Source organism: Equus asinus, chromosome 3 (genome assembly GCF_041296235.1).
Source record: "Equus asinus isolate D_3611 breed Donkey chromosome 3, EquAss-T2T_v2, whole genome shotgun sequence".
In the NCBI taxonomy this organism is placed as follows: domain Eukaryota; kingdom Metazoa; phylum Chordata; class Mammalia; order Perissodactyla; family Equidae; genus Equus; species Equus asinus.
Genome location: NC_091792.1, coordinates 114,181,133 through 114,194,779, shown reverse-complemented (window position 1 = coordinate 114,194,779; position 13,647 = coordinate 114,181,133). Strand labels below are relative to the sequence as shown.

Sequence of the window (13,647 nt, the reverse complement as noted above, 5' to 3'; positions counted from 1 at the left end):
CTCTCGAGAACTTGTTTGACCTACAAAATAACAGGGACTGTACTATTAACAGTTGATTTTAAATGTGTTATTAGTATTGTATCATGTTGTTATAATTTCAGCAACATTCTTGTCCTCTGTGGGGTTGGGAGGAAGGCAGCTGAGTGGGTTCTAATCTGGGGAAATGTCCATGCTTTGTCTTTTATCGTTTTTGTCTTGAGGGAAAATATAGTTTTTGTTGAGAAGCCAGAGAGACCTGTGAACATTTCCCCTGCTCTGGTACCCCCCCACCCCTTGCCCAAACACATTCCTTTATTAGGGTGGTAACAAACTAGCAGAATGAAGACAATGTTCATAGTTCAACCTCTGAGTTCTTTGGTTTGTTTCTGTTTATTGGCAACATCACACTCTTATTTTTCATGACCAAATTTTTTTGAACAACGGCACAATAGAAAGATAGCTAATTATTCAAACTAATGGCTAATAGTTTAACGATTAATTGCTTCCCTAACACCCTTTTTTTCAAATGGGATTATATGTTTATTTTGAATAATGAGAAATTATCTCTCTGTATGAAAACATGAACTTGTAGTCAGTTTCTTACTGGAGTACAAGTATTATATTTCTATTGAAGTTAGTTTATTTAACACATTAGAAGGAGGCCAGATTTTGTTGTTTTGAAATTGATTTTTTTCGGAGAATTGGGTTTCTTTGCTTCTTGGTTTTTGTTCTTTTGGCTTAGAAATCTAGCCTTTAATCTTTTTAAAAAAAATTTCAAGTTACAAGAAAGTGAAAAAATAAATAAAATAAACATCACTGCCTCCATGACACAGATGTTAAAACTGTTAGTATTTTGGCACATTGCTTTCAGTAATTATTAAAATAAGATGTATGGCTAAAGCCCCTTTGGTCCACTTCTAGTCCTCTCTGCATTCATGTAAAAGGCAACCACTAACATGAGGTTGGTGATTTTTGTTCCCCTTTCCATTTAAAAAAATTACATGTATATATGTATCTATCATAAATATAGTATATTATTTTAAGTAATTGAAATATATATAAATATATACCAATATATCAATCACACACTTGAAAATATATATTATATAATAATACTATATGTTCATATAAATATATATCAATCACATACTAAAAATAATACTGTATATTATATATATATGTTAAAAGGTATGTGGTATATATTCTTCACTTTGCTCTTTCACTTAACTTTGTTTTTGTGATCTATCTTATTGACATCTGTAGACTACTTCCTTGCTTTTAACTGTTTTATAACATTTCATCATATGAAAAGAAAACATTTTATTTATCCCTTCCTCTTTTGATGGACATTTATAAATTCTTTCCTTAGCAGCTTTTCTGGTATTCCATTATTGCTGAGGTTTAAGTAACATTTTCATAATGACGGAATCATTTAGCTACTTAGGATTTGCAGGTTTAGACTACTTAGCAAACCACTCTCGAATATTTTCCACTGGAGATGTTTTCTTTTTTAATTATGCCTCAAATATAGCAAAATGGCAAATAATTCAAGATATGATTTTTAACATCAAATGTAATTTGTTCAAAATTTACATTAATCTTTCTCATAACTAGTCACTTCCATTTTGTCTTCCTGTCATCCTGAAGAATGAAAATGTAATTTCCCAGGGGCTTTAAAAATTGGGGGAGTATTAAATGTAGCTGAAATTAAGTGATTAATAATTTACTTTTGGGTCATGAATCAACTTCATGGGATGCTAAGGATCATTTGCAAGCCCAGAAGCACTAGCAGTAACAATGCACTTTTTAAGACTCAGGAACTCTCAAAGGTTGGCTGCCCAACCTAATTAAACTTCAATCTTCTGATACCAAATTTATTTCTTCTTTGTACTGAATTTCCTCAGATCTTCTTGACAGGAAAATGTCACTTTCCCTGACAGCTGATAGACAGGTTATGTAGCACCATAATTGGAGAGAAAAGGATAGCTTAAAGCTACTCGATTTAATGGCTATGCGTATGGCTTTTTCGTTCTTTCCTTTACTTTTTTTTAAGGTTTCTGTGACAGACACAAAGGGCCTTCGCAAATAGGCCCAGTGCCATTTTTTTCCTGCTTCCTCCGGGGGTAATTATCTTACTCCATCAATAGTGCTGTCAGAAATTGGGCACATAATTCAGCATTTAAATGAACAAGCAATGTAATATTTCCTGTCTCCCAGTGGAATGCACTGCAGCTCACATTCTTCTCTGTCACTCACTCACTCTTGATGTATGTCCCATACCGGTCCTTGAAGGCCTTCTCTCCCTTGTGTTTCATTGCAGATGTTGGCTCCGACTTGACACCTACTTCATTTGGAGTTTTATAGGACCAGCGACCTTGATAATTATGGTAAGAACTCCTAATTAACTATGTGTTTCCCAGGTCAAGAAATAAAACTTTCACTATCCCTGTACTGGCTATCTTTAGTTTACATAGATTAATTTGAGGAATGCATGTACTTATTTGACCCTACATAACTCAGGCAATTAGACACTCATTATAGTCTACTTTTATATTGTAAAATACTTAATCAAAACCGTTGGGAAAAGAAAACATGCATTTGCAAGAGTTTATGCAGTGCTATAGCTCCTCAGGAGCCTAATCCAACATAATCCATTTGGTTTTATAGGTTTTTGGACAATGGTGACTTCAAGTTTGACAACAATACATTTCCTTTCTTTTTCATTTGGATAATTTGAATTATGAATGGAAACAGAAATTGGGATGCTTTTCCTGCAAAGTACCTTCCTGTTCCTTCCAGTTTTGTTTTATATTGTGTATATTGAAAAATTTTAAATTTAGAAGGATGTCACTTTAGACAGGCACAAACAAACATTCTGTAGTCATTCTTTTTTATTTGTAGATGCATAATATCTTGATTTCAAATCTGATTTATTTATCCTAATTTAGATATAATTGTTGGTATCATTAACATACCTATCATTTTAAAATACAAAGTTGCTATCCATTTTTTGAATAAAATAGGCACTTGATTTTGAATAAAATATAGGTCTACAGTTCATTCTCTGAAATCCTGTGGGCCAGGTATATTTTGAAGTTCAGAAATTTTTCAGACTTTAGAAAGGTAACGTGTACATGTACTGCATATTATGTAGTGTCCCTCGTGGGGAATAAGCAGTTGCCCAAAATCAAACATATCAACCGAGACTCACAGTAGGGACTAGGCAGGACTCTGAAACCAAACACAGTAATAATTCAGCAGGAAAAAATAGGAAAAGTAAGAGCAAATAGAATAAAGATATGAGGAGCCTTATGTCCATGACAATCAGGTTTCCCCACCAAATGGTTCAGTTCTGGTTAGGCTTTTTGGCTACCCAATGAATGTTTTAAAACTTTCACTTTCAGAGTTTTTGGATTTGATAAAGGATTGTAGACCTGTATCCTTGAGAGAACTTCAGTGGGCCTTAGAATTGGACGTTCCTGGTCCCCACCAGTCCCAAGTTCTGAAATATATAAACAAATCAGGTGATAAATGGCAATTCAATATGTGATTTCACTTCAGTTTACATACATGTAATATACAAGATTTACACTGGAGTGTTTTTTTGTTTTGTTTTAAGTCATATGCTCTCTCTGTAATATAACAATCTCATTGGTGGTTACCTCTCCTTAAATCCTAGTTTATTTTAACATCAAAATTTAACCAGCATTTTATAATCCTTTTGATGTAGCTATTCAAAAATATATTGATTTTAATATTTTTGGTTTTGTATTGTAGCATTTGAAAATATATCCCTTAATGATAAATTAGGGCCATGTGCAGAGGGTGGAAATAATTACACACCTAGAATAATTATTGTGGTTTTTTTTTAAGGTATGCTTGGCTTTGAGTTGTTCTGCAATTTCCGCAGTATCTTTCCCACTGCTGCTGATTTTATATTTGGGTGTATTTGCCCTCACAGTGCTTTGTAACTCATTGGTATCCCAATTCCCCAAACTGACTTCTTGCCTTTACTAAAATACTAGGCAATCATCTATGAATCAATCCCTTTAAAAGTATAGTGAGAGCTAATTTCCCAAAACAACTCATTTGTTATGGAGAATAGACTTACTTTTTTTCTACTGCAGCTATGCTATATAACAATACCTTTTATATTCCAGCTTAATGTCATCTTCCTTGGGATTGCTTTATATAAAATGTTTCATCATACTGCCATTCTGAAACCTGAATCGGGCTGTCTTGATAATATCAAGTAAGTGATTTTTCTTTTTGTTTTCTTTAGGCTGCCTTACTTTTGTACTTTAAACTATCCTTACTTTTAATTGTATTGAAATCTTATGACAAAATGTTAAAGATCAGTGTGTTGTCTTTGCTGAATAACATCATTTATTGACTGTTGAGGTGACTTGATCAGCTTGAAAATAAGTATAATGAAGCTCTGTCTTCAAAGAAACTTTTTCCCCCAAACTCTGATTTAGAACATACTAAGGTTTGAATATACATTTATTTCTTTTCTCCTGAAAGCAATTACAAAGCTTCTGGATCTGGCTGAACTCTTATTTCTTAGAGTAATAACCACATCAGTTCCAAACATTCCATGTTCCCTGTAGGGGAGGAAGATAATTCTTCTACCCTCTAGGTCCTTTCAGCTGATCTAAGAATTAAATTGACATTGGACAGGATAACAGGAGAAAATCAAACAAAGTTTAATAACATGTATACATAGGAGAAACCCAGAAAAACTGAGTAACTTACCAGAATGGCTGAAGCCACCACCTTAAATACCATCTTCAGCCAAAGACACAAGAGGATGTTGCGGGTAGAGTTTTGGGGCTTCAAAGGGGAGGAAGACAATTTAATGGAGATGGAAATGCAAGTGTTTGATAAACATGTCTTTGCTGGGCCATCTATAGACAGTGTGACTGAACTTTGATAAAAGTGGGTTTGCTGGTGCCTTTCTGTCTATCACATCTATTTTACACTATACTATAGTTATCTTATGGTATTAGCTTCTTCCTGGAACAGGCCTTCTATCTTAAATTGTTTTAGGCAGTCAGGGGGAAGGTCAAAGTTTCTTGCAGAATCTTTGTTCTTAAAAATAATCAAGCCAAAGAGACATGTTTTGGGGTGGCCAATTCTGATCCCCACACCCTGTTCAGAGGAATGTGAAGAGAGCCAGATAGTGGCAACTGCAAGTACCAAAAGGGGGGTTTTATACCACAAGAAAGGAATCCTGAAATTATTAATCTGGGTGTTTATATCAGAATTGTTATACAGCTGCCCTCCTCCTCTCCTGAGAGAAGAAGAGAGACTTCAACTCCCTAATGTAAAATCCTTTGGAATATAAATGTATGGCTTTAGGCTTTACCCCCCTTTGAAATGTTGCCGTGGGCGGTAAATCCCTCCAGAAGTCTCTCACTATCTATTCAGTTATCTTTTAACTTCCCAGATTTGTCTTTTAAGCCAAATTCTACTTTTCTATGCTCAGAGAAACTTAGCCATTCAGAGAGATGAAAATATTCACATTCGCTTTGCACACCAATAGTGCTTCCTTTATATACACAGAAAAGAAACTGATTTACATTTTCTGAAAAAGAAATAGAGTTCCTCAGTATAACCAAAGAATCTATCTTGTTCCCTTAGAGGCTGTGACATTTGAGAAAGATAGTAATGCGGAGATATACTTTGGTCCTTAATATATGTTATGTATTTAATTGTATTTGTATATAATTTGCCTATGCTATGCGTTAACTTGGTTAAATATTTGCGTTTAAATGAATGTACTTTCAGAAGTTTCATGAGGTCACCTTGACTTTCATGTGCTGCTGACATTCTCCTTGAACTACCTCAGATGTCAGCTCTGTCACCCATTTTCCATCTTTCTACATTTACTGCCTGACATAGTTCCTTGCCCATAGTAGGCCCTCAATGAATGTTTACAGGATAAATTAATACATTAAAGACTTTAGTGACAAAAGTGTAGTAACATTAAATGGTTAATTTTATTGAAGGAATATCTGTCTTAGTTAATTTAAAAGGATAGCTATGGAATTAGAAAAAATAATAATCTAATGGAGCAAACTAGGAATTACCTACTGAAAGTAATAGTCTTTTGTAGTTCCTAATATTACTTAGTTGAGATAATACTCAGTATATTGTGGAGTCATGTACAATTAGACTTCTCTTCCAAAATGTAGTGTTAGTTCCTTGAACTGTTTGTTCCTGATGAAATTGTATTTGGATAAATTAAAAAGGCACATAAAATATATTTTCTTCATCATATTGTACTTTTACTCACTTTAGTATAAATTACAACATCTTTGTATCTACCATTCTATAGTATAAAACAAAATGCAAGTAATACTTTATTTATTTTTTATGTTTTTAAAGTACTATCAGAAAGAAGTGAATAACACTTTGATATTTATGTAGTAGCTTTTACCAGGTTAAAAATCAGGAAAAAGGTCTTGTACTTAGTACTACTATCACATATTTTGAAAGATCAATTTGTTCTCTCATTATTCATATGTTAAGTAATATGGGTGGAATCTTTATGATATTAAGGTTTAGAAAAACAAGCACACAAAAGCCAATAATTACATTTAGTGACATTGATGACATAAAGCTTTAAATTACAAAGCAAAGTAAAGCCTTAAATGAGAATATCTTGATTTGAATTCTCTCTAAACTGCTTTAAACTTTATAGCCTTTGGAAAGTTTACGTAACCTTACTGAGCCTTCCTGTCCTCTTTAAAATGGGTGTAAAAATGAAACAGGCGCAACCATCAAATGAGCAGAGGAAGATAAACAGCCTTTGATGATGCTTTTAAAAAAGGTCTGTAAGGCAAGGAGAGAAATTGGCTAGTTGTTAGAAAGGGTATAATGTGTGGTTTTAAGATGGAAGAACATGGATATGAATATGCTGATGGGAAAGAACCAGTGATAGGTTAGAAATATAGGAAAGGGAATCATTGTTATAGTTGTGACCTGAGGAAATGTAGGGAATGAGTTCCAGAACAGTGGTAGAGCATTCCACTCCATTAGATTCAATGAAGGACACTTTTCCACTGATACTGGATGAAAGAAATATTAGGTGTGATCTAGATATGTTGATGGAACCAGGGTAGGACATTATATTGGGGTATTTCTGCCTACTCTACTCTGTGAAGTAGGGAAGATGGTCATTTGCAGGATACAGGGGCATGTTGAATAGAGATGATAAGAAAGAAACTTGAGAAAGTACTCCTTAGAACTTTCCAGAATCTGAAGGACATTTTATTTAAAATATACTATATTACCTATTTAAGGAGTACTTGTAAAGAAATCAGCAGGGAATAATTGATAAAGAAAGAAAAATTTTTAACAAAGTAATGATTTTGAACATTAAGGAAAACACAAAATCTGGCATCTTTTTTTTTTAAAGATTTTATTTTTTTCATTTTTCTCCCCAAAGCCCCCCGGTACATAGTTGTACATTCTCCATTGTGGGTCCTTCTAGTTGTGGCATGCGGGACGCTGCCTCAGCGTGGTTTGATGAGCAGTGCCATGTCCGCACCCAGGATTCAAACCAACGAAACACTGGGCCGCCTGCAGCAGAGCGTGCGAACTTAACCACTCAGCCATGGGGCCAGCCCCTGGCATCCTTTTTATTTTTAACAAAAATAAGGATCTGTATAATATTTATTTTTAAATCGTATGTGTGATATGAGAGTATGTATTTTAAAGGGATAAATATCATTTATCTGGAAAGTCTTTTTCTGAGTACATGAGAAGGGAATAAAAGTTAATAATGTTTCCTTGCTTTTGTCTTTTGTATTTTTATGAAGTGGTGAACAACACAGTCCACCTCATTCAGTTTATTAAGAAAAAAGCCATACAAGGCCTTTTGGAAGTCATTGTCTCTCTAAAACAATTTCTTCATTCATATATCAAATATTTATTGCTTTTATTATACATATTCTTTCACACATAGATATTTCTTCTATCTAAAATGCATTTGCTTCTGCTCCTATCCACTGCCACCATTTTAAGCCACTGTCATCTTCTGCAGAACCACTGCAGTGGTCTCTTAACTTCTTTCCCTATATTTCTTCTTGATCCTGCCTTCATCAGCTAGAGTGAACCCTTAAAAAGTTTAAATCTGATTGTTACTGAAGAAAAACACAGGTTCATTTACCTGTCACACAGGAGGGCCAAAAACTGGAAACATCAGGTGCATGGCAAGGAAAGAGGTTTATTATTGATAGGCAGCCAGATGAGGAGATGGGAGTTGGAACTCAGATCCACCTCTTCGAAGGGAAAAAGGTAGAGGTTTTTATCTGGGGTTTTAGGTGGGGAAAGGGGAGCATGTGCTGAGGTTTCAGATAGGTGAGGGGGAGCATGTATCCTTGCTGGTTGACACCTTCCCACCATCCTGTGTTTGGCCTTGAAGACTGAATTTCTTTTCCCTTGACTATCTGGACTTTTCTGGTTAGTTTTCATCTTCAGCCTGTGTTTAGCCTTGTGAAGCTGAATCTTGACATCTGGACCTTGACTTCCTGGGGAAGATAACTCACTTATATACTAAGAAAGGACAGAAAGACCTGGTCAGTTTTAAACAGCAGTTGATTATGTTAAGTATGCACAGCTGCAGTTTGCAAAGCTTATCTCAGAGTTTTTGCTCTAGGGAAGATTTTTTAACCTCTTCATTCTTGGTTTCACTATCACACTACTGTGTTGGGTAAAACTCTTCAATGACTTCCTGTTGCTTTTATACTAAACATTCAGACTCCTACCCATGGCCCAATGCATACTGACCAATTTACCCCTTCCTTTCTTATCCTCTTGATCCGTGTGCCACTCTGGCCATTCTAGATGTGGTCTCTTTTGTTTCAGGTCTTATCTCTACTGTTTCTCCACTGACTTTTTCTTCCCCAACACTATGCCTGGCTGACTCCAATTTACCCTAATTAATTTAATTATTTTAAAATAATTTAAATATGTTTTAACTCAAAATTTATTTCATGGTCATCATAATAAACACATTTTGATGTTAGCATAGAACTTTCATTTGGCTGGCTCATTACTATATTAGTGATATACTCTGGAAAAAATCATAATACAATGGATTTCTATGGGTAACATAATTACAGAGGAAATGAGATACACCAGTTCTCAGATTTAACTAAAAAAGTAATAAAAATTAAACTGTACATTTCGGTTTTCTGTTTGCTTACTTGTCCTCTGTCTATTTTTTCATCAAAATAGATAGTTATATTTGGAGGAAAAAGGTAATTCCAGTCATTTGAATTTTCTGGCTGTTTTTCTGACAAGTTGAAACTGGAGCTTATAGTGATCATAGCAAAAATCTAACCTAGTTTTAAAAATATATCTGTAAACAAGAATAAAACAATTATTGAATTGTCACCAGCACAGAATTGACTTATAGTGTCACTCAAGTGTTATGACATGTAACCAACTGTTAATTCTTGAGGAGCATTTAGAGTAGTCTTTGACATTTACCTCCAAAATAAAAATTGGTTGTTTCTGCAGTTATCAACTACTTTTTATATTGTTGAAAAATACATTTAATAAAATCACAAATACTTTGAAGAATGAAAGGAAACAATAGAGGCTTTTCGGACTGAGAAAGAAAGTTGGTGCCTGTATGGAGGGACAAGGAATCCGCTAGGCTTTCCTTTCCTGCATCTGTCCCTCTGCCCTTTCCCATGGACAGACTTATACATCCAGGTCTCTGGTTTTGGCTCAGTCATATTTTCCCATCTCTGGTCTCTCCCCTTAACTTAGATTTTGCCTGAGTGATGGATCGGCAAGCACATTGTCACGTGGTTTGAAGAAACAACTTCCACTTTCCTTCCTGCTTCCCTGTTCTCTAGTTTCTAAAAGGAGAGGTAGTGGTAGAGGGGAGTGATAGCTTCATCGTTAGACACACTTCAGTTTAAATTTCCATTCAGTCCCGTAATGATTCATATCACCTTGTAAGTTACATCATGGCTCTATCTCAGTATCTCTTCTGAATTGGGAATAATTGTATCTACTTTGTAAAGTTTTGCTATAATTAAATATAATCATATGTGTAACACATGCAGCACATAATTTAGTGCCCATACAGGATGGTTTGATTATTTTTAACCACTCTATGTGGAAATATACTGCTGCCTTTGGTTTGTGTCTTCCGTGGTGAAATTTGCTTAACCTCTTATTAAAATCCCATTAGAATTTGACCGGCTTTGTTTACCATATGGTCTCATTAAGAATTTGCATGATATGATCCTTTTTTTTTTTTTAAGCCAAGCTTATCCTATTATGAAAGAATTGGCTCCAGGAGTGAAATATTCATTTGATTAATAAATAGCAAGTTCTGTAGTTAGTTCTGAAGAAAAAAGAAATGTCCTCAGTGAGCTTGGACACCTGCCATACTAAAGGAAATCTGAGAAGGCTTCTAAATAGCTCCAGGGATGAACAGAAAAATGTTTTACCTTATCAGTATCCATAGTAACATATTCCATTCCTTAAGAAGGAAACTTTTACTTTGAGGACTGTGTTTCTACATTCAGCTTGACTAGTATTACATTAGTACTTTACGTAGTTAAGGGTGGTTGGGTTCTAAAAACTTGAAGGCAAAAAAGCAAATTGATATAGTCTTGAAAAATGCAACAATATCATAAGAATATTTTAATGCTTTAATTTTTCCTCTATATTAATATAGTAAGATGGATATATATGTACACATACATATATGTATATTTATATATATAGCCTGCTTTTCAAAATGGTGTCATCTTTATATTGTAGTCAGAGCAATATCCCAAAAAGAGTCCAAACCTTTATGAGAACAGTAAATCTGTTTCTGAATTGTATTTCATAAAAATATTCATCCACTTCAAAGTTTTCTGGTTGAGTTTTAAGGAAAATACTTTTAGTGCTTTCTCATCCTTCTCAAATATTAGCTAGTGATATAAAAAGGTTGAAATACTGATTGGAGTTTAAAAGGGAAGCTCAGTATATCCATATAGTTCATGCAGATTTTTTAAAAAATAGCTTATATCTCCATTCAGTTGATTGTATTCATAGTTTACCTTTCACCACCAAAATTACTAAATTCAAATGAAAATTTCACAGATCTCTAATTATTTTAAATATTTAGAAATGTTGTTTAGAAGCTGCCACCTCTCTTGTACTAAGATTACTAGGCCAACATACTATACTGAAGAGTGTTTTACCAAATCATTTTTGTCAAATATACTCCCCAATGCCCATACACACCATCAACACTTGTTCTTCAAAAGAGTCAGAACCAACCATTGATTTATTTTATTCATTGTAATTAGATAAAGTAACTTTTAAGAAAATTCTGAAGGGAATAGCGTCTGTCTGATATCTCATTTTTCCCAGTCTTCTTCCATTTCCTTGGTCTGTGGTTAACCATCACTGGAAATATGACACAACATTATCAGAAATGATCCAGGTGTGTTTGAAGAGACAGGCACTCCAAACAACACTGTTTGGAGCTCTGTGTATTGTTATGACACTACTAGCTTGCTTCAAACAAGTTAAGACTTTCCTTAGGTAGTAGTTAGTCCTTTGCTGATTAACTTAATTTCAGCATTTGAAAGCATTTAACTGTCACTTCTTTAGAAAATTAATTTCAGCCACGGATTTACAAAGTGGTACATTCTACAATTTGTTGTTGCCCATCTCATTGTATCGTGCATTTTAGGCTGTAGTTTTTAGGTGTTCTGAAATGTAAAAGGGTTGGTCTCTTTTTTCCGGCTTTTTCTTTAAAATGCGTTCAAACCCCCATATGATCTTTCTAGGAACCAGGTGTTTTATGCATCACTGTATTTGGCGTACTTCATACGCTGGGAGCTGACATTTGAGAAAACCAGTTTGAAGGATGGCTGTCACAGGCACACTGGAACTGTTATGCGTTGTACCTCGAGATCAATAATAGTTTTACCTTTCCCCCAAATAATTAGGTTTATATCAGATTTAGGAGAGTCAATTGCAGTCTAAGGATGAGAAAGCCTGAAAAACTACCTAAGGGAAAAATAATTCTTTATAATAAAAACATAAAAATTAGCAGCTCTTTTATCTTTAAATGTGGCTTGGACTCATATTTCCTTTTTCTCCTTCATGAAACATGCAGTCAGACTTTGGGAAAGCTTGGTAATCAGAATTATTTTTCTGAAACCAACATTTCTGAAGTAGTTGTACACACAACAGCAGAATTAATCTAAACTAACTATTCATAAGACTATAGTTTTTGCCCCAAAATAGTTAAGTGCAAATTTTCATAAGAATGGAAGAAATTGGAGAATAGTTGTAACTAAATAACATTTGTCTTCCGTATTATTCACACATTTCATTTAATTTTTAACATATGAACTTTGACTTGATTTTTAGCCTTTAGTTATTCACTAATTTATTCAATAAATGAGAAGTGCTAAAATTTTGGATATTTTTTGAAGATGGAATGTATAGAGTTTGCTAATTTATTTTATATAGGCTATAAGAGGAAGGAGTGGAGTGTGATTCCAAGATTTTTGGGTTGGAGTACTGGAAGGGTGAGTTGTTATTACTGAGATGTGGAAAACTAGAAAAAACACATTAGGGGTTGATCAGGAGAGTTTTTAAATTTTTTAACTTAACTTTGAAAGACTTACTAAACATTGCAATATCGATGTTGAGTAGGCAGTTGGAATAATGAACGCTCGAGATTTAAATTTGGAGTCAAAATGATAAATAAACGTATCCTAACTGTTACTCTGACAGATACACCTTGAAAACCACCTAGAAGACCAGGATTGAATTTAGAATCCTTTGACTCCTTGGAACTCTATGCTAGGATGTGGCCCCTGGCTCGCTACCCATCTTCCTTCTCTTCCTACCCTCAATTTCATCCGTTATCATGTAGGGCATCATACAGTCCTGTAGTCACTCCAGCTGTCACATCTAAGCCCTGTCTACCCCTCTCACAAACAGCCTCCCCTTGGCCACTCCTTGAAGGTAGAAGTGTGGGTACTGGCTACAATCTTAGGAGAATGGGTCAAGGTAGATTTTATTTTAACCCCTGAGACTAGATAAAATAAAGGAATTAAGCATAAATATAAATACACATAAAATATGAATACCAGGGACTGAAACCCCAGGTCAGTCTAACTTCTAGAGATCTTGGAAATGTAGAGCCTGCAAAGTAGATTTAGAAAGAACAGCTAGTGAGATATGAAAAAAGCTAGAGATCCTGCAAGCCAGGTGAATCAAGCATTTCAGTTAAGATGGGGACTTAGACTTGACCACTGGATTTAGCAACATGGAGGTCCTTATGTATTTGACAAAAGCTGTTTTGTCTATTTTGATAAAGCCTTATTATAGTGGGTTGAGAGAAGAATAGGAAGAGAGGAGTTAAAAAACACGTGTAAAGGCAACTCTTTTCAGATTATTTTCTGTAACTAAGAGCTGAGGAATGTAGTACCTGGAGGTAAATGTTGGGTCAAGGGAGGTTTTTCGTTTTTGTTTTATTCATTGGTTAGTTTTTAAGCATGAGAGAAATTATAGCCTATTCTTTTTAAGCCAGTGAGAATGGACAGTTAGCTGATGCTGGCAAGAAAGGGGGAAATTGCATGATACCTGCATTTGAGTAGGCAAGGGAGAATGGGATCTGGTGTA

The 13,647-nt window shown here is 34.6% G+C and overlaps 1 protein-coding gene across 32 annotated transcripts in view; it reads left to right on the top strand.

Annotated features, from left to right (window-relative positions):
* ADGRL3 (adhesion G protein-coupled receptor L3) overlaps window positions 1–13,647 on the top strand; it is a 798,980-nt gene that overhangs the window by 691,050 nt on the left and 94,283 nt on the right. For all 32 annotated transcript variants that reach the window (XM_070505775.1, XM_070505772.1, XM_070505777.1 and 29 more), the window contains 2 exons: window positions 2,300–2,366; window positions 4,140–4,231. In XM_070505775.1, the coding sequence (XP_070361876.1) occupies window positions 2,300–2,366; window positions 4,140–4,231 (159 nt within the window). The remainder of the gene's footprint in view (window positions 1–2,299; window positions 2,367–4,139; window positions 4,232–13,647) is intronic.